This window comes from Nerophis lumbriciformis, linkage group LG30 (assembly GCF_033978685.3).
Source record: "Nerophis lumbriciformis linkage group LG30, RoL_Nlum_v2.1, whole genome shotgun sequence".
Lineage (NCBI taxonomy): Eukaryota > Metazoa > Chordata > Actinopteri > Syngnathiformes > Syngnathidae > Nerophis > Nerophis lumbriciformis.
Genome location: NC_084577.2, coordinates 29,797,634 through 29,823,818, shown reverse-complemented (window position 1 = coordinate 29,823,818; position 26,185 = coordinate 29,797,634). Strand labels below are relative to the sequence as shown.

The 26,185-nt window shown below is 35.0% G+C and overlaps 1 protein-coding gene across 1 annotated transcript in view; it reads left to right on the top strand.

Moving 5' to 3' along the window:
- numa1 (nuclear mitotic apparatus protein 1) overlaps nucleotides 1-21,547 on the top strand; it is a 64,705-nt gene extending 43,158 nt beyond the window's left edge. Inside the window, exons 16-24 of the mRNA XM_061925922.1 lie at nucleotides 5,086-5,270; nucleotides 5,339-5,479; nucleotides 8,399-8,486; nucleotides 14,440-14,626; nucleotides 14,711-14,847; nucleotides 15,632-16,000; nucleotides 16,064-16,144; nucleotides 21,137-21,400; nucleotides 21,527-21,547. Coding sequence (XP_061781906.1) covers nucleotides 5,086-5,270; nucleotides 5,339-5,479; nucleotides 8,399-8,486; nucleotides 14,440-14,626; nucleotides 14,711-14,847; nucleotides 15,632-16,000; nucleotides 16,064-16,144; nucleotides 21,137-21,400; nucleotides 21,527-21,547 — 1,473 coding nt within the window. The remainder of the gene's footprint in view (nucleotides 1-5,085; nucleotides 5,271-5,338; nucleotides 5,480-8,398; nucleotides 8,487-14,439; nucleotides 14,627-14,710; nucleotides 14,848-15,631; nucleotides 16,001-16,063; nucleotides 16,145-21,136; nucleotides 21,401-21,526) is intronic.
- Nucleotides 21,548-26,185: the final 4,638 nt, after the last annotated feature.

Sequence of the window (26,185 nt, the reverse complement as noted above, 5' to 3'; positions counted from 1 at the left end):
ACCCATGTCTTGACCACTAATACACCCCCATACCATCACACATGCTGCCTTTTGAACTTTGCGCCTAGAACAGTCCGTATGGTTCTTTTCCTCTTTGTTCCGGAGGACACGACGTCCACAGTTTCCAAAAACTATTTGAAATGTGGACTTGTCAGACCACAGAACACTTTTCCACTTTGCATCAGTCCATCTTAGATGAGCTCGGGCCCAGCGAAGCTGGCAGCGTTTCTGGGTGTTGTTGATAAATGGCTTTAGCTTTGCATAGTAGAGTTTTAACTTGCCCTTACAGATGTAGCGACCAACTGTAGTTACTGACCGTGGTTTTCTGAAGTGTTCCTGAGCCAATGTGGTGATATCCTTTACACACTGATGTCGCTTTTTGATGCAGTACCGCCTGAGGGATTGAAGGTTCGTAATATCATCGTTTACATGCAGTGATTTAAGGAGGAAATTAGCAAGTTTCGCGTCAGGTGAAAAATCTTCTCCGCCTTCAATGGTCTCCATCTTTCAAAGGCATCCTCGATACAAATCCTGGTTTTGTCGTGTAAAAGTTGAAAATGGTAACTTTTAGATTAAGTTCTGACATGTTTAGTAACTTTACCAGTGGCAGTAGACGAAGATGGCGGTGCGTAACTGGAAACCTGGATGTGACACACTCACAGACTTTTTAATTGGTCAAACGGTGGAGGGCGGGACATCGAAATGAAAACAATAACAAGATTTCGGGGCTGTAAATCTAATTTTGAAATAAGCATATCCTGGCTGAACTACTGATATTGGAAAAGAAGATGATTTATTAATGCCTTTTGACATATTTAATGATGACTTGACATTAAATTATTACATATGGCTCCTTTAAATCTTATTGACAGTTTGGTTAAGAAACATATATATTATTATTTGATTTTAGCACCGTAAATTTATTTTTCATCAGTTTTTATGAGTCCCTTTTTTTTGCAGAATGTTCAATCAGTATTTTTGTAATCAGCCTGACCGAAGCCTTTGTGATTAACACATGCTTTCATATCATTTGACATGGTTCATCCTGTGAGCAGGGTAGACATAATTATTAAATATAATTAAAATCAAGAGTAGGGTTACTAATTCAGTGTTAATATTCGAGTGGGGCCCCGGGCCCCTCTGTAGTGTAGTAGGGATGTCCCGATCCGATATTTGGATCGGATCGGATCGGCTGCCGATATTTGCCAAAAATTGCGTATCGGCAAGGCATGGGAAAATGCCGATCCAGATCCAGTTTTTAAAAAAAACTCCGGTCCGTGTTTTCCAACGCACCTATTTAAATAATACATTCCACTTTTCTGCTGCTCCGTAATTTCCGTTCCGCATTTTCCAGCACACCTTCAACACATCCACAATTCTCACGCAGTTGCTTTTAGCTGCTGGCATTACACGACAGGCTCTTCTCACTCTTTCCTGTGTCTCCCTCTCACAGACAGCGAGCGCACCTTCTTACACACGTCACATACTGTCACGTCATACGTCACATACGTATACGTCCTCTCCCAGCAGAGAGCGAGGTAGCGGCATGGCTAACGTTAGCTGTGATGCTAGCGCAGCCGCTAAGGTGCGCGCCTGCTCAAGCGTCCTCTGCGCATAGCAAATCTATGCCACGCACAAAATCAAATAAAAAAATAAGCGCATAACAATTTTCGACACACGGACACGACAGAGAAAGCAGTTTTCGTCATCATTGTTCAAATATTGTGACGTCTGTCGAGACGCTTATCTCCATTCGGTGCCACACGTCCACACCATCAAAATGCAGAGGCAAAAATGTCCAGATCAACACCGTCTGAAAAAATTAGTGATTTTTTTAGTTGTGATTTCCTTCTCTGCATGAAAGTTTAAAAGTAGCATATATTAATGCAGTATGAAGAAGAATGTTTTAATGTAGACATGCAAGCCTTGAAAGAACATTTTGAAAATCAAGACTACATTTCCTGCAAATGGGTGCATTTCTACCCTATATTTTAACTTTAGATTTATTCTCATATCAAACTCTGACACTTACATCCGGCGCCCCCCTCCACACCCTGGATTATAAATAATGTAAATAATTCAATGTGATTATCTTGTGTGATGACTGTATTATGATGATAGTATATATCTGATAGTATATATCTGTATCATGAATCAATTTAAGTGGACCCCGACTTAAACAAGTGTGAAAACTTATTGGGGTGTTACCTTTTAGTGGTCAATTGTACAAAATATGTACTTCACTGTGCAACCTACTAATAAAAGTCTCAATCAATCAATCAAAACACATAGAATCATCATACTGCTGTGATTATACCGTATTTTCCGCACCATAAGGCGCCCTGGGTTATAAGCCGCGCCTTCAATGAACGGCATATTTCAAAATTTGTCCACCTATAAGCCGCCCCGTGTTGTAAGCCGCATCTAACTGCGCTAAAGGAATGTCAAAAAAACAGTCAAATAGGTCAGTCAAACTTTAATAATATATTAAAACCAGCGTGATGTGGGCGCGCATGGAGTCGTATATCAACATGGACGAAGCTGCGTGAAAAAAGCCACCCGGCCTCTTCGCGTAAACTTAAACTTACATTAACCACTCGCTCATCTTTTCTTCATCCATCCCTTCGAGTTAGCTTTTATGATGACGCCGGCTGGAAAGGTCTCTTTTGGCAAGGTCTTCCTTTTGAATATCACCATGGGTGGAAGTTAGCATGGCAAGCTAGAACCACAGTGAAGGATGACTTCTCATTCCCTGTGGTGCGAATATTCACCGTACGTGCTCCCGTTGTATCCACAGTGCGGTTCACAGGAATATCAGTTGCTGTGAAATAGTAATCCGTGTGCGGATGGAGAGATTGCGTCTTTTCATGAACCGGATCCCTGTCGTTTAGTAGGAGCCATTTTGTGGTCTTTACAGATGTAAACACACAAAGGAAATGAAACGTACGGTAATATCCGCGCGCTTTTTCTTCTTCTACGCGGGCGGGTGGTTGCTTACAGTAGAAGAAGAAGCGCTTCCTGTTCTATGGTGGCGGGTGCTTACCTTGGCGGTTGCTTGCGTAGAAGAAGAAGCGCTTCCTGTTCTACCGGGAAAAAAGATGGCGGCTGTTTACCGAAGTTGCGAGACCGAAACTTTATGAAAATGAATCTTAATATTAATCCATATATAAAGCGCACCGGGTTATAAGGCGCACTGTCAGCTTTTGAGAAAATGTGTGGTTTTTAGGTGCGCCTTATAGTGCGGAAAATACGGTATGCATCAAGTGTTCATTCAAGGCTAAGGCAAAATATCGAGATATGTATTGTGTATCGCAATATGGCCTTAAAATATCGCAATATTAAAAAAAGGCCATATCGCCCAGCCCTAGTTCAATGATGCCATTTCTGTTTGTCATGTATAATTTTGTCTATTTTGTGTTTATCCTTGAATAAACAGGTCAGTTTCTTGTTACCAACCATTGTGTATTATTCAAACTCCCCTAATTCAGCTGGCTAGTTGTTATCAAGAGTACTAAAACCCTTTTCAACATGATTCTGACAACTAAGTACCGTATTTTCCGCACCATAAGGCGCCCTGGGTTATAAGCCGCGCCTTCAATGAACGGCATATTTCAAAACTTTGTCCACCTATAAGCCGCCCCGTGTTATAAGCCGCATCTAACTGCGCTAAAGGGAATGTCAAAAAAACAGTCAGATAGGTCAGTCAAACTTTAATAATATATTAAAAACCAGCGTTCTAACAACTCTGTTCACTCCCAAAATGTACGGTAATGTGCAATCACAAACATATTAAAATTCGAAATAGTGCAGAGCAATAACATCAATAACTTAATGTTGCTCGAACGTTAATGTCACAACACACAAAATAAACATAACGCTCACTTTCTGAAGTTATTCTTCATTCATAAATCCCTCGAATTCTTCTCCTTCGGTGTCCGAATTAAAAAGTTGGGCGAATACGGGATCCAAAATGGCCGGCTCCGTCTCGTCGAAGTCATTGCCTTCCGGAAAGCTCGGACCACAGTTGTGACCGAAATATCCGCCCAGGCATTTACGATCCACTGGCAGATGTTGGCGTATGTCGTCCGGCGCTGTCTCCCTGTCTTAGTGAAGGTGTGTTCGCCTTCGGTCATCCATTGTTCCCACGCCGTTCGCAGTCGTGCTTTAAATGCCCTGTTGACACCAATATCGAGCGGTTGGAGTTCTTTGGTTAATCCACCCGGAATGACGGCGAGTGTTGTATTTGTGTGCTTCACTTGTTTTTTGACACCGTCTGTGATGTGGGCGCGCATGGAGTCGTAGATCAACATGGAACACACAAAGGAAATGAAACGTAATACCCGCGCGCTTCTTCTTCTTCTACGGGGGCGCTTCCTCTTTCATCTGGGGGCGGGTGCTTACCTTGGCAGTTGCTTACCATAGAAGAAGAAGCGCTTCCTCTTCTACGGGGAAAAAAGATGGCGGCTGTTTACCGTAGTTGCGAGACCGAAACTTTATGAAAATAAATATTTATATTACGGTAATCCATATATAAGGCGCACCGGGTTATAAGCCGCACTGTCAGCTTTTGTGAAAATTTGTGGTTTTTAGGTGCGGCTTATAGTGCGGAAAATACGGTAGGCTAAATAACTTTAAACTTTAATACATGCTCGGATAGGCCAGTATCGGTCAGTATCGGTATCGGGCAGTATCGGTATTGGATCGGAAATGCAAAAACGATATCGGTATCGGATCGGAAGTGCAAAAACCTGGATCGGGACATCCCTACAGTGTAGTAGTCAAAACAGTTAAGAACTTACCTGGTCTATATGGTGCAATATGTAATATTGCTCTTTTTTCCCCCTGTTTTAACTTTGTAGCTGTATGTAGAAGTGGCCTCGTTGACGTGTCAGCTGGTAGCTTTTTTAACTTAGTTTTTGTCCTTTGATGTTTCCCCACATGTTTTTTAATTGGACTTTTTGGAATCTGGACTGAAAGCACATGATTTCCCTGTTGTGGACTAAATAGTCCCTCTTCTCTTGTTGTACGTAGTTAGACTGTCCTTCCTTCCTGTCACATGACCATGCAACATCACTTACTTTTAAGGCGGCCTTTGCTGAGCGGAACCTGCGGGCCCTTGACACACCCGACCAAGGAGGGGCATCCGAATCGTTTTTCTTGGACGTCCCGCTGACACACCCGGATGTTCACAGCAGGGTGCAGCCCAGGAGAACCGTGAGCTCTGACAGTCTGGACCAAAGCTCCCTGGAAGACTCGTTGAACCAAACCAGGTAGCACTTTGGTCCCCCGTCATGACACGGCAGCACTGCTTGACTTTTTTTTTTTTTTTTTTTTGCAGGAAACTTTCAGCACCGGGAGAATCCAGCACACCGTTTGTGCGGAGTTCCGAGAGACTGGCTGCCAAACGCCACGGTACTCTCCGAGCAGAGTCCCTGGAAACGCTCTACTTCACACCCATCAATTCAAGATATGTCCACAGGTAAATATCTGTGTTGCTGGTACAGATCGACCGATAATCATTAAAGTGCCAAATATCAGCACAGATAATCGTATCAGGCTTTTTTTTTTATAACAATAAAACTACATCAGCAGATATAAAATATACACATTTAACTACTGACTTCAACAATTAATTGCAAACGTCTTTCTGTCTGATTGCTGCAACTTTGTGGACAATGTTAGTGAATCAGGTCCTAAACAATAATAATAATAATCTGTAGTGTGCACAGCATTTACTTATATGACTCAAGCCAAACAACCTTCCCTACTCATGACCCCCCAAAAAAAAATGCAACCAACACAAAAAGTCAACACACAAGGTTACACATAACACAACCTGAACTTTGTGGATAAAAGCATCAAAATGACACCCATTTAAATCCATTGCAATGCATGATGGGAAAAAATACAAAACACTCTCCACATTTATCCATGTTTGACTTTTAGCTGCTTGGTATTTCCAGATGTTTACTGTCATATAATATTCATGTTTAAATGAAAAATAATGTTAAAAAAACAACTTAAAGCCTTGTCCAGATGTTTACTGACATATAATATTCATGTTTAAATGAAAAATTATGTTAAAAAAACAACTTAAAGCCTTGTCCAGATGTTTACTGACATATAATATTCATGTTTAAATTAAAAATAATGTTAAAAAAAACAACTTAAAGTCTTGTCCAGATGTTTACTGACCTATAATATTCATGTTTAAATTAAAAATAATGTTTAAAAAAACTACTTAAAGCCTTGTCCAGATGTTTACTGATAATGTTCATGTTTAAATTAAAAATAATGTTAAAAAAAAATACTTAAAGCCTTGTCCAGATGTTTACTGACCTATAATATCCATGTTTAAATTAAAAAATAATATTAAAAAAACAACTTAAAGCCTTGTCTAGATGTTTACTGACATATAATATTCATGTTTAAATTAAAAAATAATGTTAAAAAAACAACTTAAAGCCTTGTCCAGATGTTTACTGACATATAATATTCATGTTTGAATTAAAAAATAATGTTAAAAAAACAACTTAAAGCCTTGTCCAGATGTTTGCTGACATATTATATTTATGTTTAAATTAAAAAAATAATGTTAAAAAAACAACTTAATCAATCAATCAATCAATCAATGTTTATTTATATAGCCCTAAATCACAAGTGTCTCAAAGGGCCGCACAAGCCACATCCACATCCTCGGTACAAAGCCCACATAAGGGCAAGGAAAAACTCACCCCAACTTAAAGCCTTGTCCAGATGTTTACTGATAATGTTCATGTTTAAATTAAAAATAATGTTAAAAAAACTACTTAAAGCCTTGTCCAGATGTTTACTGATAATGTTCATGTTTAAATTAAAAATAATGTTAAAAAAAACAACTTAAAGCCTTGTCCAGATGTTTACTGACATAATATTCATGTTTAAATTAAAAATAATGTTAAAAAAACTACTTAAAGCCTTGTCCAGATGTTTACTGACTTATAATATTCATGTTTAAATTAAAAAAATAATGTTAAAACAACTTAAAGCCTTGTCCAGATGTTTACTGATAATGTTCATGTTTAAATTAAAAATAATGTTAAAAAAAACAACTTAAAGCCTTGTCCAGATGTTTACTGACATAATATTCATGTTTAAATTAAAAATAATGTTAAAAAAACTACCGGTACTTAAAGCCTTGTCCAGATGTTTACTGACTTATAATATTCATGTTTAAATTAAAAAAATAATGTTAAAAAAACAACTTAAAGCCTTGTCCAGATGTTTACTGATAATGTTCATGTTTAAATTAAAAATAATGTTAAAAAAAACAACTTAAAGCCTTGTCCAGATGTTTACTGACATAATATTCATGTTTAAATTAAAAATAATGTTAAAAAAACTACTTAAAGCCTTGTCCAGATGTTTACTGACTTATAATATTCATGTTTAAATTAAAAAAATAATGTTAAAAAAACAACTTAAAGCCTTGTCCAGATGTTTACTGATAATGTTCATGTTTAAATTAAAAATAATGTTAAAAAAAACAACTTAAAGCCTTGTCCAGATGTTTACTGACATAATATTCATGTTTAAATTAAAAATAATGTTAAAAAAACTACCGGTACTTAAAGCCTTGTCCAGATGTTTACTGACTTATAATATTCATGTTTAAATTAAAAAAATAATGTTAAAAAAACAACTTAAAGCCTTGTCCAGATGTTTACTGATAATGTTCATGTTTAAATTAAAAATAATGTTAAAAAAAACAACTTAAAGCCTTGTCCAGATGTATACTGACATATAATATTCATGTTTAAATTAAAAAATAATGTTAAAAAACAACTTAAAGCCTTGTCCAGATGTTTACTGACATATAATATGCATGTTTAAATTAAAAATAATGTTAAAAAAACAACTTAAAGCCTTGTCCAGATGTTTACTGATAATGTTCATGTTTAAATTAAAAATAATGTAAAAAAAACAACAACTTAAAGCCTTGTCCAGATGTTTACTGACCTATAATATTCATGTTTAAATTAAAAAATAATGTTAAAAAAAACAACTTAAAGCCTTGTCCAGATGTTTACTGACATATAATAATCATGTTTAAATAACTTTTACTGCAAAAGAATATCTCTTTATCGGCCTCCTTGACTACTAATAATCCGAAGAAAAGTAATTGGTGGATGTTGCTGTTCCACAATGACACCATTGAGTGTTTACCAACCATCAACATGTTGTGTGAGTGCACTAAGACATGTTGTGTGAGTGCACTAAGACATGTTGTGTGAGTGCACTAAGACATGTTGTGTGAGTGCACTAAGACATGTTGTGTGAGTGCACTAAGACATGTTGTGTGAGTGCACTAAGACATGTTGTGTGAGTGCACTAAGACATGTCCATCACCTCCCAACAGGACCAGACGCACTTCCATCTGCACCAACCCTTCCTCCTCAGTGAAGACACGCAGGACCACTCAGGTTATAAACATCACCCTGACTAAGGTAATAACTGTCTTATTACACTATCTAACATGTTATTAACATCACCCTGACTAAGGTAATAACAGTCTTATTACACTATCTAACATGTTATTAACATCACCCTGACTAAGGTAATAACTGTCTTATTACACTATCTAACATGTTATAAACATCACCCTAACTAAGGTAATAACTGTCTTATTACACTATCTAACATGTTATTAACATCACCCTGACTAAGGTAATAACTGTCTTATTACACTATCTAACATGTTATAAACATCACCCTAACTTAGGTAATAACTGTCTTATTACACTATCTAACATGTTATAAACATCACCCTGACTAAGGTAATAACTGTCTTATTACACTATCTAACATGTTATAAACATCACCCTGACTAAGGTAGTAATAAAATGTGTATTACAGTATCTAACATGTTATAAGGTAGTAATAAAAGGATTATTACAGTATCTAACATGTTATAAGGTAGTAATAAAAGGTGTATTACAGTATCTAACATGTTATAAGGTAGTAATAAAATGTGTATTACAGTATCTAACATGTTATAATGTAGTAATAAAATGTGTATTACAGTATCTAACATGTTATAAGGTAGTAATAAAATGTGTATTACAGTATCTAACATGTTATAAGGTACTAATAAAATGTGTATTACAGTATCTAACATGTTATAAGGTAGTAATAAAAGGATTATTACAGTATCTAACATGTTATAAGGTAGTAATAAAAGGATTATTACAGTATCTAACATGTTATAAGGTAGTAATAAAAGGATTATTACAGTATCTAACATGTTATAAGGTAGTAATAAAATGTGTATTACAGTATCTAACATGGTATAAGGTAGTAATAAAATGTGTATTACAGTATCTAACCTGGTATAAGGTAGTAATAAAATGTGTATTACAGTATCTAACCTGGTATAAGGTAGTAATAAAATGTGTATTACAGTATCTAACATGGTATAAGGTAGTAATAAAATGTGTATTACAGTATCTAACTGTTATAAGGTAGTAATAAAATGTGTATTACAGTATCTAACATGTTATAAGGTAGTAATAAAAGGATTATTACACTATCTAACATGTTATAAGGTAGTAATAAAATGTGTATTACAGTATCTAACATGTTATAAGGTACTAATAAAATGTGTATTACAGTATCTAACATGGTATAAGGTAGTAATAAAAGGATTATTACAGTATCTAACATGTTATAAGGTAGTAATAAAATGTGTATTACAGTATCTAACATGGTATAAGGTAGTAATAAAATGTGTATTACAGTATCTAACCTGGTATAAGGTAGTAATAAAATGTGTATTACAGTATCTAACCTGGTATAAGGTAGTAATAAAATGTGTATTACAGTATCTAACATGTTATAAGGTAGTAATAAAAGGATTATTACAGTATCTAACATGGTATAAGGTAGTAATAAAATGTGTATTACAGTATCTAACATGGTATAAGGTAGTAATAAAATGCGTATTACAGTATCTAACATGGTATAAGGTAGTAATAAAATGTGTATTACAGTATCTAACATGTTATAAGGTAGTAATAAAATGTGTATTACAGTATCTAACATGTTATAAGGTAGTAATAAAATGTGTATTACAGTATCTAACATGGTATAAGGTAGTAATAAAAGGTGTATTAGAGTATCTAACATGGTATAAGGTAGTAATAAAAGGATTATTACAGTATCTAACATGTTATAAGGTAGTAATAAAATGTGTATTACAGTATCTAACATGTTATAAGGTAGTAATAAAAGGTGTATTACAGTATCTAACATGGTATAAGGTAGTAATAAAATGTGTATTACAGTATCTAACATGTTATAAGGTAGTAATAAAATGTGTATTACAGTATCTAACATGGTATAAGGTAGTAATAAAATGTGTATTACAGTATCTAACATGTTATAAGGTAGTAATAAAATGTGTATTACAGTATCTAACATGTTATAAGGTAGTAATAAAATGTGTATTACAGTATCTAACATGTTATAAGGTAGTAATAAAATGTGTATTACAGTATCTAACATGTTATAAGGTAGTAATAAAATGTGTATTACAGTATCTAACATGTTATAAGGTAGTAATAAAATGTGTATTACAGTATGTAACATGTTATAAGGTAGTAATAAAAGGATTATTACACTATCTAACATGGTATAAGGTAGTAATAAAATGTGTGTTACAGTATCTAACATGTTATAAGGTAGTAATAAAATGTGTATTACAGTATCTAACATGTTATAAGGTAGTAAGATACTGTAATACACATTTTATTACTACCTTATAACATGTTAGATACTGTAATACACATTTTATAACATGTTATAAGGTAGTAATAAAATGTGTATTACAGTATCTAAAATGGTATAAGGTAGTAATAAAATGTGTATTACAGTATCTAACATGTTATAAGGTAGTAATAAAATGTGTATTACAGTATCTAACATGTTATAAGGTAGTAATAAAATGTGTATTACAGTATCTAACATGTTATAAGGTAGTAATAAAATGTGTATTACAGTATCTAACATGTTATAAGGTAGTAATAAAATGTGTATTACAGTATCTAACATGGTATAAGGTAGTAATAAAATGTGTATTACAGTATCTAACATGGTATAAGGTAGTAATAAAAGGATTATTACAGTATCTAACATGGTATAAGGTAGTAATAAAATGTGTATTACAGTATCTAACATGGTATAAGGTAGTAATAAAATGTGTATTACAGTATCTAACATGTTATAAGGTAGTAATAAAATGTGTATTACAGTATCTAACATGTTATAAGGTAGTAATAAAATGTGTATTACAGTATCTAACATGTTATAAGGTACTAATAAAATGTGTATTACAGTATCTAACATGTTATAAGGTAGTAATAAAATGTGTATTACAGTATCTAACATGGTATAAGGTAGTAATAAAATGTGTATTACAGTATCTAACATGTTATAAGGTAGTAATAAAATGTGTATTACAGTATCTAACATGTTATAAGGTAGTAATAAAAGGATTATTACAGTATCTAACATGGTATAAGGTAGTAATAAAATGATTATTACACTATCTAACATGGTATAAGGTAGTAATAAAATGTGTATTACAGTATCTAACATGTTATAAGGTAGTAATAAAAGGATTATTACACTAACATGGTATAAGGTAGTAATAAAAGGATTATTACACTATCTAACATGGTATAAGGTAGTAATAAAAGGTGTATTACAGTATCTAACATGGTATAAGGTAGTAATAAAAGGATTATTACAGTATCTAACATGTTATAAGGTAGTAATAAAAGGATTATTACACTATCTAACATGGTATAAGGTAGTAATAAAATGTGTATTACAGTATCTAACATGGTATAAGGTAGTAATAAAATGTGTATTACAGTATCTAACATGTTATAAGGTAGTAATAAAATGTGTATTACAGTATCTAACATGTTATAAGGTAGTAATAAAATGTGTATTACAGTATCTAACATGTTATAAGGTAGTAATAAAATGTGTATTACAGTATCTAACATGTTATAAGGTAGTAATAAAATGTGTATTACAGTATCTAACATGTTATAAGGTAGTAATAAAATGTGTATTACAGTATCTAACATGGTATAAGGTAGTAATAAAATGTGTATTACAGTATCTAACATGTTATAAGGTAGTAATAAAAGGATTATTACAGTATCTAACATGGTATAAGGTAGTAATAAAATGTGTATTACAGTATCTAACATGGTATAAGGTAGTAATAAAATGTGTATTACAGTATCTAACATGTTATAAGGTAGTAATAAAATGTGTATTACAGTATCTAACATGTTATAAGGCAGTAATAAAATGTGTATTACAGTATCTAACATGTTATAAGGTAGTAATAAAATGTGTATTACAGTATCTAACATGTTATAAGGTAGTAATAAAATGTGTATTACAGTATCTAACATGTTATAAGGTAGTAATAAAATGTGTATTACAGTATCTAACATGGTATAAGGTAGTAATAAAATGATTATTACACTATCTAACATGGTATAAGGTAGTAATAAAATGTGTATTACAGTATCTAACATGGTATAAGGTAGTAATAAAAGGATTATTACAGTATCTAACATGTTATAAGGTAGTAATAAAAGGATTATTACACTATCTAACATGGTATAAGGTAGTAATAAAATGTGTATTACAGTATCTAACATGGTATAAGGTAGTAATAAAAGGTGTATTACAGTATCTAACATGGTATAAGGTAGTAATAAAATGTGTATTACAGTATCTAACATGGTATAAGGTAGTAATAAAATGATTATTACACTATCTAACATGGTATAAGGTAGTAATAAAATGTGTATTACAGTATCTAACATGTTATAAGGTAGTAATAAAAGGATTATTACACTATCTAACATGGTATAAGGTAGTAATAAAATGTGTATTACAGTATCTAACATGGTATAAGGTAGTAATAAAAGGTGTATTACAGTATCTAACATGGTATAAGGTAGTAATAAAATGTGTATTACAGTATCTAACATGGTATAAGGTAGTAATAAAATGATTATTACACTATCTAACATGGTATAAGGTAGTAATAAAATGTGTATTACAGTATCTAACATGGTATAAGGTAGTAATAAAAGGTGTATTACAGTATCTAACATGGTATAAGGTAGTAATAAAATGTGTATTACAGTATCTAACATGGTATAAGGTAGTAATAAAATGATTATTATACTATCTAACATGGTATAAGGTAGTAATAAAATGTGTATTACAATATCTAACATGTTATAAGGTAGTAATAAAAGGATTATTACACTATCTAACATGTTATAAGGTAGTAATAAAAGGATTATTACACTATCTAACATGGTATAAGGTAGTAATAAAATGTTTATTACAGTATCTAACATGTTATAAGGTAGTAATAAAATGTGTATTACAGTATCTAACATGGTATAAGGTAGTAATAAAATGTGTATTACAGTATCTAACATGGTATAAGGTAGTAATAAAATGTGTATTACAGTATCTAACATGTTGTAAGGTAGTAATAAAATGTGTATTACAGTATCTAACATGGTATAAGGTAGTAATAAAATGTGTATTACACTATCTAACATGGTATAAGGTAGTAATAAAATGATTATTACACTATCTAACATGGTATAAGGTAGTAATAAAATGATTATTACACTATCTAACATGGTATAAGGTAGTAATAAAATGATTATTACACTATCTAACATGGTATAAGGTAGTAATAAAATGTGTATTACAGTATCTAACATGGTATAAGGTAGTAATAAAATGTGTATTACAGTATCTAACATGGTATAAGGTAGTAATAAAAGGATTATTACAGCATCTAACATGTTATAAGGTAGTAATAAAATGATTATTACACTATCTAACATGGTATAAGGTAGTAATAAAATGTGTATTACAGTATCTAACATGGTATAAGGTAGTAATAAAATGTGTATTACAGTATCTAACATGTTATAAGGTAGTAATAAAATGTGTATTACAGTATCTAACATGGTATAAGGTAGTAATAAAATGATTACACTATCTAACATGGTATAAGGTAGTAATAAAATGTGTATTACAGTATCTAACATGTTATAAGGTAGTAATAAAAGGATTATTACACTATCTAACATGTTATAAGGTATTAATAAAAGGATTATTACAGTATCTAACATGTTATAAGGTAGTAATAAAATGTTTATTACAGTATCTAACATGTTATAAGGTAGTAATAAAATGTGTATTACAGTATCTAACATGTTATAAGGTAGTAATAAAATGTGTATTACAGTATCTAACATGGTATAAGGTAGTAATAAAATGTGTATTACAGTATCTAACATGTTATAAGGTAGTAATAAAATGTGTATTATGAACATTCAGAAAAGTGTAGGTGGTGTAGAAGAGGAGGAGACGTTCCTCCCTCCAGCTCGCTCGCAGCCCAACCTCTCCAGTGGCCACGCCTCCTCTCCCGTCTCCATGGAGCTTTTTCACACGCCCAGGAAAACGGCCGCCGGCGTTCAGCTGGTCGGCCTGCCTGGCTACCGGCGCAGCACGCTCCACGCGCAAAGTGAGTGAACCCACACCACCACCAGCAGCAGCAGTTGTTGTTGTTGTCTCCACCCCCGAGTGATGACGTCATCCTTGTGTTCAGCCACCAGCACCTTCTGTGTGGGCGCAGAGAACGAGCCGGAAGCTGCGCCCAACGACTGGATGAGGCTCGCAGAGCTCCAGGCCAGGAACCGAGCCTGCCTTCCTCATCTGAAGAGCAGCTACCCCGTGGAGTTTGAGGTTGGTGCAACTTCTCACTCTTTCACTCTTTCACTCTTTCACTCTACTTAACATGTAAAGGTGGGATTTTTCACTTAGTAAATACTAGTGATGTATAATTATAGTGTAAAAGTGCACTATTTAGTCTTAATACAACAATGTAATGTATAATTATAGTGTAAAAGTGTACTATTTAGTCGTAATACAACAATGTAATGTATAATTGTAGTGTAAAAGTGTACTATTTAGTCTTAATACAACAATGTAATGTATAATTGTAGTGTAAAAGTGCACTATTTAGTCTTAATACAACAATGTAATGTATAATTATAGTGTAAAAGTGTACTATTTAGTCGTAATACAACAATGTAATGTATAATTGTAGTGTAAAAGTGTACTATTTAGTCTTAATACAACAATGTAATGTATAATTATAGTGTAAAAGTGTACTATTTAGTCGTAATACAACAATGTAATGTATAATTGTAGTGTAAAAGTGTACTATTTAGTCTTAATACAACAATGTAATGTATAATTATAGTGTAAAAGTGTACTATTTAGTCGTAATACAACAATGTAATGTATAATTATAGTGTAAAAGTGTACTATTTAGTCTTAATACAACAATGTAATGTATAATTGTAGTGTAAAAGTGTACTATTTAGTCTTAATACAACAATGTAATGTATAATTATAGTGTAAAAGTGTACTATTTAGTCTTAATACAACAATGTAATGTATAATTATAGTGTAAAAGTGTACTATTTAGTCTTAATACAACAATGCTCCTGGTCGCCCCCTGCAGGCGTGTCAGAGTGCCTTCACCTTCACAGATGAGGAGGTGCGTACAGGCGACCCCTCAGAGACCATCCGTCGTGCCTCCGTCATGCCAGGCCAGCTGCACGACTCTCTGGCCTCGCATCAACACGCCCACATGGCAGGACACGCCCACATGGCAGGACACGCCCACATGGCAGGACACGCCCACATGGCAGGACACGCCCACATGGCAGGACACGCCCACATGGCAGGACAATCCAACATGGCCGCCAGCACTCGGTCCCAGCGTGTGTCTGTCCAGCCGTCGACTAAATCTGTCAACTCGGCTCGACAGAAGAGCCCCAAAGTCTCCAAACGCTCGGCGCTGACTTTGCCTCATCACACCTCACCTGAGGTTTGTTTCTCCAAACTTTTACTTTGAAAGTCACATGTTTGATTCTGATGTTTTATTTTGTAGAAAAAGTTGAAGGCCAGCTGCTTCCCTCGTCCTCTCACTCCCAAGAACAGGAACATCAACATCGCACCTTCTTTCAGTCCTGTGAGTCACACTCACATCAACACTCACACATTCATCAACACTCACACATTCGTCAACACTCACACATTCATCAACACTCACACATTCATCAACACTCACACATTCATCAACACTCACACATTCATCAACACTCACACATTCATCAACACTCACACATTCATCAACACTCACACATTCGTCAACACTCACACATTCGTCAACACTCACACATTCATCAACACTCACACATTCATCAACACTCACACATTCATCAACACTCACACATGAACACTGCACACTCACACATTCATCAACACTCACACATTCATCAACACTCACACATTCATCAACACTCACACATTCATCAACACACACACATTCATCAACACACACACATTCATCAACACTCACACATTCATCAACACTCACACATTCATCAACACTCACACATTCATCAACACTCACACATTCATCAACACTCACACATTCATCAACACTCACACTCACACATTCATCAACACTCACACATTCGTCAACACTCACACATTCATCAACACTCACACATTCATCAACACTCACACATGAACACTGCACACTCACACATTCATCAACACTCACACATTCATCAACACTCACACATTCATCAACACTCACACATTCATCAACACACACACATTCATCAACACACACACATTCATCAACACTCACACATTCATCAACACTCACACATTCATCAACACTCACACATTCATCAACACTCACACATTCATCAACACTCACACATTCATCAACACTCACACTCACACATTCATCAACACTCACACATTCATCAACACTCACACGTTCATCAACACTCACACATGAACACTGCACACTCACACTTTCATCAACACTCACACATTCATCAACACTCACACGTTCATCAACACTCACACATGAACACTGCACACTCACACTTTCATCAACACTCACACATGAACACTGCACACTCACATTCATCAACACTCACACATTCATCAACACTCACACATTCATCAACACTCACACATTCATCAACACTCACACATTCATCAACACTCACACATGAACACTGCACACTCACACATTCATCAACACTCACACATTCATCAACACTCACACATTCATCAACACACACACATTCATCAACACTCACACATTCATCAACACTCACACATTCATCAACACTCACACATTCATCAACACTCACACATGAACACTGCACACTCACACTTTCATCAACACTCACACATTCATCAACACTCACACATTCATCAACACTCACGCATTCATCAACACTCACACATTCATCAACACTCACACATGAACACTGCACACTCACACTTTCATCAACACTCACACATTCATCAACACTCACACATTCATCAACACTCACACTTTCATCAACACTCACACATTCATCAACACTCACACTTTCATCAACACTCACACATTCATCAACACTCACACGTTCATCAACACTCACACATTCATCAACACTCACACATTCATCAACACTCACACATTCATCAACACTCACACATTCATCAACACTCACGCATTCATCAACACTCACACATTCATCAACACTCACACATTCATCAACACTCACACATGAACACTGCACACTCACACTTTCATCAACACTCACACATTCATCAACACTCACACATTCATCAACACTCACACTTTCATCAACACTCACACATTCATCAACACTCACACATGAACACTCACACATTCATCAACACTCACACTTTCATCAACACTCACACATTCATCAACACTCACACGTTCATCAACACTCACACATTCATCAACACTCACGCATTCATCAACACTCACACATTCATCAACACTCACACATTCATCAACACTCACACATTCATCAACACTCACACATTCATCAACACTCACACATTCATCAACACTCACACATTCATCAACACTCACGCATTCATCAACACTCACACATTCATCAACACTCACACATTCATCAACACTCACACATGAACACTGCACACTCACACTTTCATCAACACTCACACATTCATCAACACTCACACATTCATCAACACTCACACTTTCATCAACACTCACACATTCATCAACACTCACACATGAACACTCACACATTCATCAACACTCACGCATTCATCAACACTCACACATTCATCAACACTCACACATTCATCAACACTCACACATTCATCAACACTCACACTTTCATCAACACTCACACATTCATCAACACTCACACATGAACACTCACACATTCATCAACACTCACACATTCATCAACACTCACACATGAACACTCACACATTCATCAACACTCACACATTCATCAACACTCACACATGAACACTGCACACTCACACTTTCATCAACACTCACACATTCATCAACACTCACACATGAACACTGCACACTCACACATTCATCAACACTCACACTTTCATCAACACTCACACATTCATCAACACTCACACATTCATCAACACTCACACATTCATCAACACTCACACATGAACACTCACACATTCATCAACACTCACGCATTCATCAACACTCACACATTCATCAACACTCACACATTCATCAACACTCACACATTCATCAACACTCACACATTCATCAAAATAAAAGCCGCCACACCTCAACAAAATGAGTTTTATGCAAAAACGAAATAATATATTGTAGGTAAAGTTACATAAAATGTAATATTTACTTGGCACACCAGCCACTCCAAACAGTAAGTTGAATGATGCGGACACGTTTGTTACTGGATACTTTCTAATACACTTCTGCTCTGGGGACTTTGTATGTGCAAGTAATATGAAACTATATTGTATTATTTGATACTTGTTTATGTTGACTGATGTCACACTGCAATGTTACCTTTCTGTAGTGTAGCCTAGCATGTTTACCTTTTGTAAATTACTTTGCTACATTTAAAGAAATTGTGAGCTTACTGTATCACACACAAGTAGACACACTGTAAGACTGTATCGCACACAAGTAGACACACGACGGGATTGTTTGTATCGCACATGATATCACAAGTAAACATGCTACGGGACTGCTTGTATCACACAAGTAAACGCGCTGCATGACTGTATCGCACATGATATCACACACAAGTAGACACACTGCAAGACTGTATTGCACACAAGTAGACACACTACAGGACTGTTTGTATCGCACATGATATCACAAGTAAACATGCTACAGAGCTGCTTGTATCGCACATGATATCACACAAGTAAACACTGCAAGACTATCGCACATGATATCGCACACAAGTAGACACACTGCAAGACTATCACACACAAGTAGACACACTACAGGACTGTTTGTATCGCACATGATATCACACAAGTAAACACTGCAAGACTATAGCACATGATATCGCACACAAGTAGACACACTGCAAGACTATCACACACAAGTAGACACACTACAGGACTGCTTGTATCACACATGATATCACACAAGTAGACACGGTGCAGGACTGCTTGTATCGCACATGATACCACACACAAGTAGACACGCTGCGAGACTGCTTGGATCGCACATGATATCACACAAGTAGACACGCTGCGGGACTGCTTGTATCACACAAGTAAACACTCTGCATGACTGTATCGCACATGATATCACACACAAGTAGACACACTGCAAGACTGTATTGCACACAAGTAGACACACTACAGGACTGTTTGTATCGCACATGATATCACAAGTAAACATGCTACAGAGCTGCTTGTATCGCACATGATATCACACAAGTAAACACTGCAAGACTATCGCACATGATATCGCACACAAGTAGACACACTGCAAGACTATCACACACAAGTAGACACACTACAGGACTGCTTGTATCACACATGATATCACACAAGTAGACACGGTGCAGGACTGCTTGTATCGCACATGATACCACACACAAGTAGACACGCTGCGAGACTGCTTGGATCGCACATGATATCACACAAGTAGACACGCTGCGGGACTGCTTGTATCGCACATGATACCACACACAAGTAGACATGCTGCGAGACTGCTTGGATCGCACATGATATCACACAAGTAGACACGCTGCGGGACTGCTTGTATCACACACTAGACACGCTGCAGGGCTGTTTGTATCGCACATGATATCACACAAGTAAACACGATGCAGGATTGCTTGTATCGCACATGATATCACACAAGTAAACACGCTGCAGGGCTGCTTGTATTGCACATGATATCACACACAAGTAGACACGCTGCAGGACTGCTTGTACCACACATGATATCACACACAAGTAGACATGCTGCCGGACTGCTTGTATCACACATGATATCACACAAGTAGACACGGTGCAGGACTGCTTGTATCACACATGATATCACACAAGTAGACACGGTGCAGGACTGCTTGTATCGCACATGATATCACACACAAGTAGACACGCTGCGAGACTGCTTGGATCGCACATGATATCACACAAGTAGACACACTGCGGGACTGCTTGTATCGCACATGATATCACACATGATATCACACACAAGTCGACACGCTGCAGGACTGCTTGTATCACACATGATATCACACACAAGTAGACATGCTGCCGGACTGCTTGTATCACACATGATATCACACAAGTAGACACGGTGCAGGACTGCTTGTATCGCACATATCATCACACAAGTAAACACGCTGTAGGACTGCTTGTATCGCACATGATATGACACAAGTAAACACACTGCAGGGCAGCTTGTATCGCACATAATATCACACACAAGTAGACACGGTGCAGGACTGCTTGTATCGCACTTGATATCACACACAAGTAGACACGCTGCATGACTGCTTGTATCGCACATGATGTCACATATTTGACATGCAAACTGAGATCAGACAGGTGTTGCATTGAGACGATGTGATATCACACAGGTGTTGTATTGAGACGATGTGATATCAGTGCATCTGTGTGTGTGCAGAAGGATCGCAGAGAGTCCATGATGTTCACCATAGAAAACACACCAAAGAACAGCAGCAGTTATTTGAAAAAAGGTCTCAACAAACTCAGGAGCTCCGCCCGGAAATCATCTGCTGTCAAAACTTCAAAATCACCTGCTGTCAAAACTTCAAAATCACCCGCCCTCAAAACATCAAAGAAGGCGCTGAAAGAAAACATGGCCGCTCCTCCATCCACACGTGATCGCTTCAAGTCTCCGCAGGTGGTCTCTGAGGACGCCAGGAAGGTAAATATCACAGTACTTTTCTACCATGTCTGTGTGTTATCAATAATCACTTGTAGTACTTTCTACCATGTCTGTGTATTATCAATAATCAATATCAGTTCTAATCAGATTGATTTTGTTCCACAGATGAGAAAGATGAAGATTTGAGATCATTTTTTTACTTCAATGTGCAAACAACCACTTATTTCTTTTACTTTTACTCTTTAAATTGTATTTTTGAATATTTCTTATTTCTGTCCTTTTACCTTTTTGACCGGTCTAATCTTTAAATGTTACTCAATAAAATGTTTGAAAACCAACACGTGCTTCGTCTGAAAATGATCCTCATCACCCCAGTACTTATTTTTCAAACATTTAAGACAAGATGAACATAAAAGGCAAACTTTGCTTTATTTTGATATTTATTGACAAGGCAAAACTACACTGTGATTGTTGTGAAGACCTCTTCTAATATTGAGCCAATCAAAAAGCTGGACATTGCTTAAAAAGTGACTTTGGACTCGTAAAGTTAGGCAGAAATATTACAGATTCATCATTATTGTACTTTTAAAAAACATGTAAACAATCAATAAATGTCATGACATTTTACTGCACACATTCCAAGCCCCTTCCTGCTCCATCACTGATAAAAACAAACTCACCGGTGCACAAAAAATATTTGTACAATTTTATTTCCCATTTCCGTACATAACATGCTTCACACACTTCAAATTAAATTAAAAATAATTTCAAATAAAATGTGGGAAAAACTGTAATGGGGAGAGCAGCTGTGATGAAATCTTTTAATTTAAGGTACAAAAATATATATTTTTTGTGCCTAAATTAAGTTGGGCAGAAATATTGCAGATGGTAAAATACCAATGAATGTCAGGGCACGTCTCATGACATTTTACCGCACACATTCCAAGCTCCTTCCTGCTCCGTCACTGATAAAAATGTGACAGTCTCACTGGTGCACAAAAAATATTTGTACAATTTCCCTTTAATTCCTTTTTACGTACTTCACATGCATCAAAATAAATTCAAGTTTGATTACAAAAGTATAAAAAAATAATTTCAAATGTGGGAAAAACTGTAATGGGGAGAGTAGCTGTGATTAAATCGTTTTAATTTTAGATACAAACTGATTTATTTTTTTGTGTGCCTAAATTAAGTTGGGCAGAAATATTGCAGATTGTAAAATACCAATGAATGTCAGGGCGCGTCATATGACATTTTACCGCAAACATTCCAAGCCCCTTCCTGTTCCATCACTGATAAAAATATAACAAACTCTCACTGGTGCAATAAAAATATTTGTACAATTTTATTTCCAATTATTTCCTTTTTTAGTACTTCACATGCATGAAATTAAATTCAAATTTGATCACAAAAGTATAAAAAAAATAATTTGGGAAAAAGTGTAATGGGGAGAGCAGCTGTGATTAAATAGTTTTTAAAATTTAAGGTACAAACTGATTTTTTTTTGTGCCTAAATTAAGTTGGGCAGAAATATTGAATGTCAGGCCGCGTCATATGAAATTTTACCGCAAACATTCCAAGCCCCTTCCTGCTCCGTCACTGATAAAAATATAAAATTCCCACTGGTGCACAGCAGTAGTTTGTCTTAAACAAGTGGTACCAGGTTCGAATCCCGGACGTAGTTAAGTTATACATTTTATGTTTTAATGTTAAAATTGTACAATTTATTTCCCATTAACTAATTTTTTTTGTTCTATACATGCTTCAAAATAAATTTAAGTTTGATTACAAAAGTATAAAAAAAAAATTCAAATGTGGGAAAAACTGTAATGGGGAGAGTAGCTGTGATTAAATCGTTTTAATTTTAGATACAAACTGATTTTTTTGTGCCTAAATTAAGTTGGGCAGAAATATTGCAGATTGTAAAATACCAATGAATGTCAGGGCGCGTCATATGACATTTTACCGCAAACATTCCAAGCTCCGTCCTGCTCCGTCACTGATAAAAAATATAACAAACTCTCACTGGTGCAATAAAAATATTTGTACAATTTTATTTCCAATTATTTCCTTTTTTAGTACTTCACATGCATGAAATTAAATTCAAATTTGATTACAAAAGTATAAAAAAAATAATTTGGGAAAAAGTGTAATGGGGAGAGCAGCTGTGATTAAATAGTTTTTTAAATTTAAGGTACAAACTGATTTTTTTTGTGCCTAAATTAAGTTGGGCAGAAATATTGAATGTCGGGCCGCGTCATATGAAATTTTACCGCAAACATTCCAAGCCCCTTCCTGCTCTGTCACTGATAAAAATATAAAATTCCCACTGCTGCCCAGCATTAGTTTGTCTTGAAAACAAGTGGTACTTGGTTCGAATCCCAGACATAGTTACGGTAAGTTATACCTTTTGTTTTAATGTTAAAATTGTACAATTTATTTCCCATTAACTATTTTTTTTAGTTCTATACATGCATCAAAATAAATTTAAGTTTGATTACAAAAGTATAAAAAAAATGTCAAATGTGGGAAAAACTGTAATGGGGAGAGTAGCTGTGATTAAATCGTTTTAATTTTAGATACAAACTGATTTTTTTTGGTGCCTAAATTAAGTTGGGCAGAAATATTGCAGATTGTAAAATACCAATGAATGTCAGGGCGCGTCATATGACATTTTACCGCAAACGTTCCAAGCCCCTTCCTGCTCCGTCACTGATAAAAAATATAACCAAACTTTCACTGGTGCAATAAAAATATTTGTACATTTTTATTTCCAATTATTTACTATTTTAGTACTTCACATGCATGAAATTAAATTCAAATTTGATTACAAAAGTATAAAAAAATAATTTGGGAAAAAGTGTAATGGGGAGAGCAGCTGTGATTAAATAGTTTTTAAAATTTAAGGTACAAACTGATTTTTTTTGTGCCTAAATTAAGTTGGGCAGAAATATTGAATGTCGGGCCGCGTCATATGAAATTTTACCGCAAACATTCCAAGCCCCTTCCTGCTCCGTCACTGATAAAAATATAAAATTCCCACTGGTGCCCAGCAATAGTTTGTCTTAAACAAGTGGTACTAGGTTCGAATCCCAGACGTAGTTAAGTTATACATTTTATGTTTTTAATGTTAAAATTGTACAATTTATTTCCCATTAACTATTTTTTTTAGTTCTATACATGCATCAAAATAAATTTAAGTTTGATTACAAAAGTATAAAAAAATAATTTCAAATGTGGGAAAAACTGTAATGGGGAGAGTAGCTGTGATTAAATCGCTTTAATTTTAGATACAAACTGATTTTTTTTTGGTGCCTAAATTAAGTTGGGCAGAAATATTGCAGATTGTAAAATACCAATGAATATCAGGGCGCGTCGTATGAAATTTTACCGCAAACATTCCAAGCCCCTTCCTGCTCCGTCACTGATAAAAAATATAACAAACTCTCACTGGTGCATAAAAAATATTTGTACAATTTTCTTTCCAATTATTTCCTTTTTTAGTACTTCACATGCATGAAATTAAATTCAAATTTGATTACAAAAGTATAAAAAAATAATTTGGGAAAACATGCAGCTGTGATTAAATAGTTTTTAAAATTAAGGTACAAACTGATTTTTTTTGTGCCTAAATTAAGTTGGGCAGAAATATTGAATGTCGGGCCGCGTCATATGAAATTTTACCGCAAACATTCCAAGCCCCTTCCTGCTCCGTCACTGATAAAAATATAAAATTCCCACTGGTGCACAGCAGTAGTTTGTCTTGAAAACAAGTGGTACCAGGTTCGAATCCCGGACGTAGTTAAGTTATACATTTTATGTTTTAATGTTAAAATTGTACAATTTATTTCCCATCAACTATTTTTTTTTAGTTCTATACATGCATCAAAATAAATTTAAGTTTGATTACAAAAGAATAAAAACATAATTTCAAATGTGGGAAAAACTGTAATGGGGAGAGTAGCTGTGATTAAATCGTTTTAATTTTAGATACAAACTGATTTTTTTTTGGTGCCTAAATTAAGTTGGGCAGAAATATTGCAGATTGTAAAATACCCATGAGTATCAGGGCGCGTCATATGACATTTTACCGCAAATGTTCCAAGCCCCTTCCTGCTCCGTCACTGATAAAAAATATAACAAACTCTCACTGGTGCAATAAAAATATTTGTACAATTTTATTTCCAATTATTTCCTTTTTTAGTACTTCACATGCATGAAATTAAATTCAAATTTGATTACAAAAGTATAAAAAAATAATTTGGGAAAAAGTGTAATGGGGAGAGCAGCTGTGATTAAATAGTTTTTAAAATTTAAGGTACAAACTGATTTTTTTTGTGCCTAAATTAAGTTGGGCAGAAATATTGAATGTCGGGCCGCGTCATATGAAATTTTACCGCAAACATTCCAAGCCCCTTCCTGCTCCGTCACTGATAAAAATATAAAATTCCCACTGGTGCACAGCAGTAGTTTGTCTTGAAAACAAGTGGTACCAGGTTCGAATCCCGGACGTAGTTAAGTTATACATTTTATGTTTTAATGTTAAAATTGTACAATTTATTTCCCATCAACTATTTTTTTTTAGTTCTATACATGCATCAAAATAAATTTAAGTTTGATTACAAAAGAATAAAAACATAATTTCAAATGTGGGAAAAACTGTAATGGGGAGAGTAGCTGTGATTAAATCGTTTTAATTTTAGATACAAACTGATTTTTTTTTGGTGCCTAAATTAAGTTGGGCAGAAATATTGCAGATTGTAAAATACCCATGAGTATCAGGGCGCGTCATATGACATTTTACCGCAAATGTTCCAAGCCCCT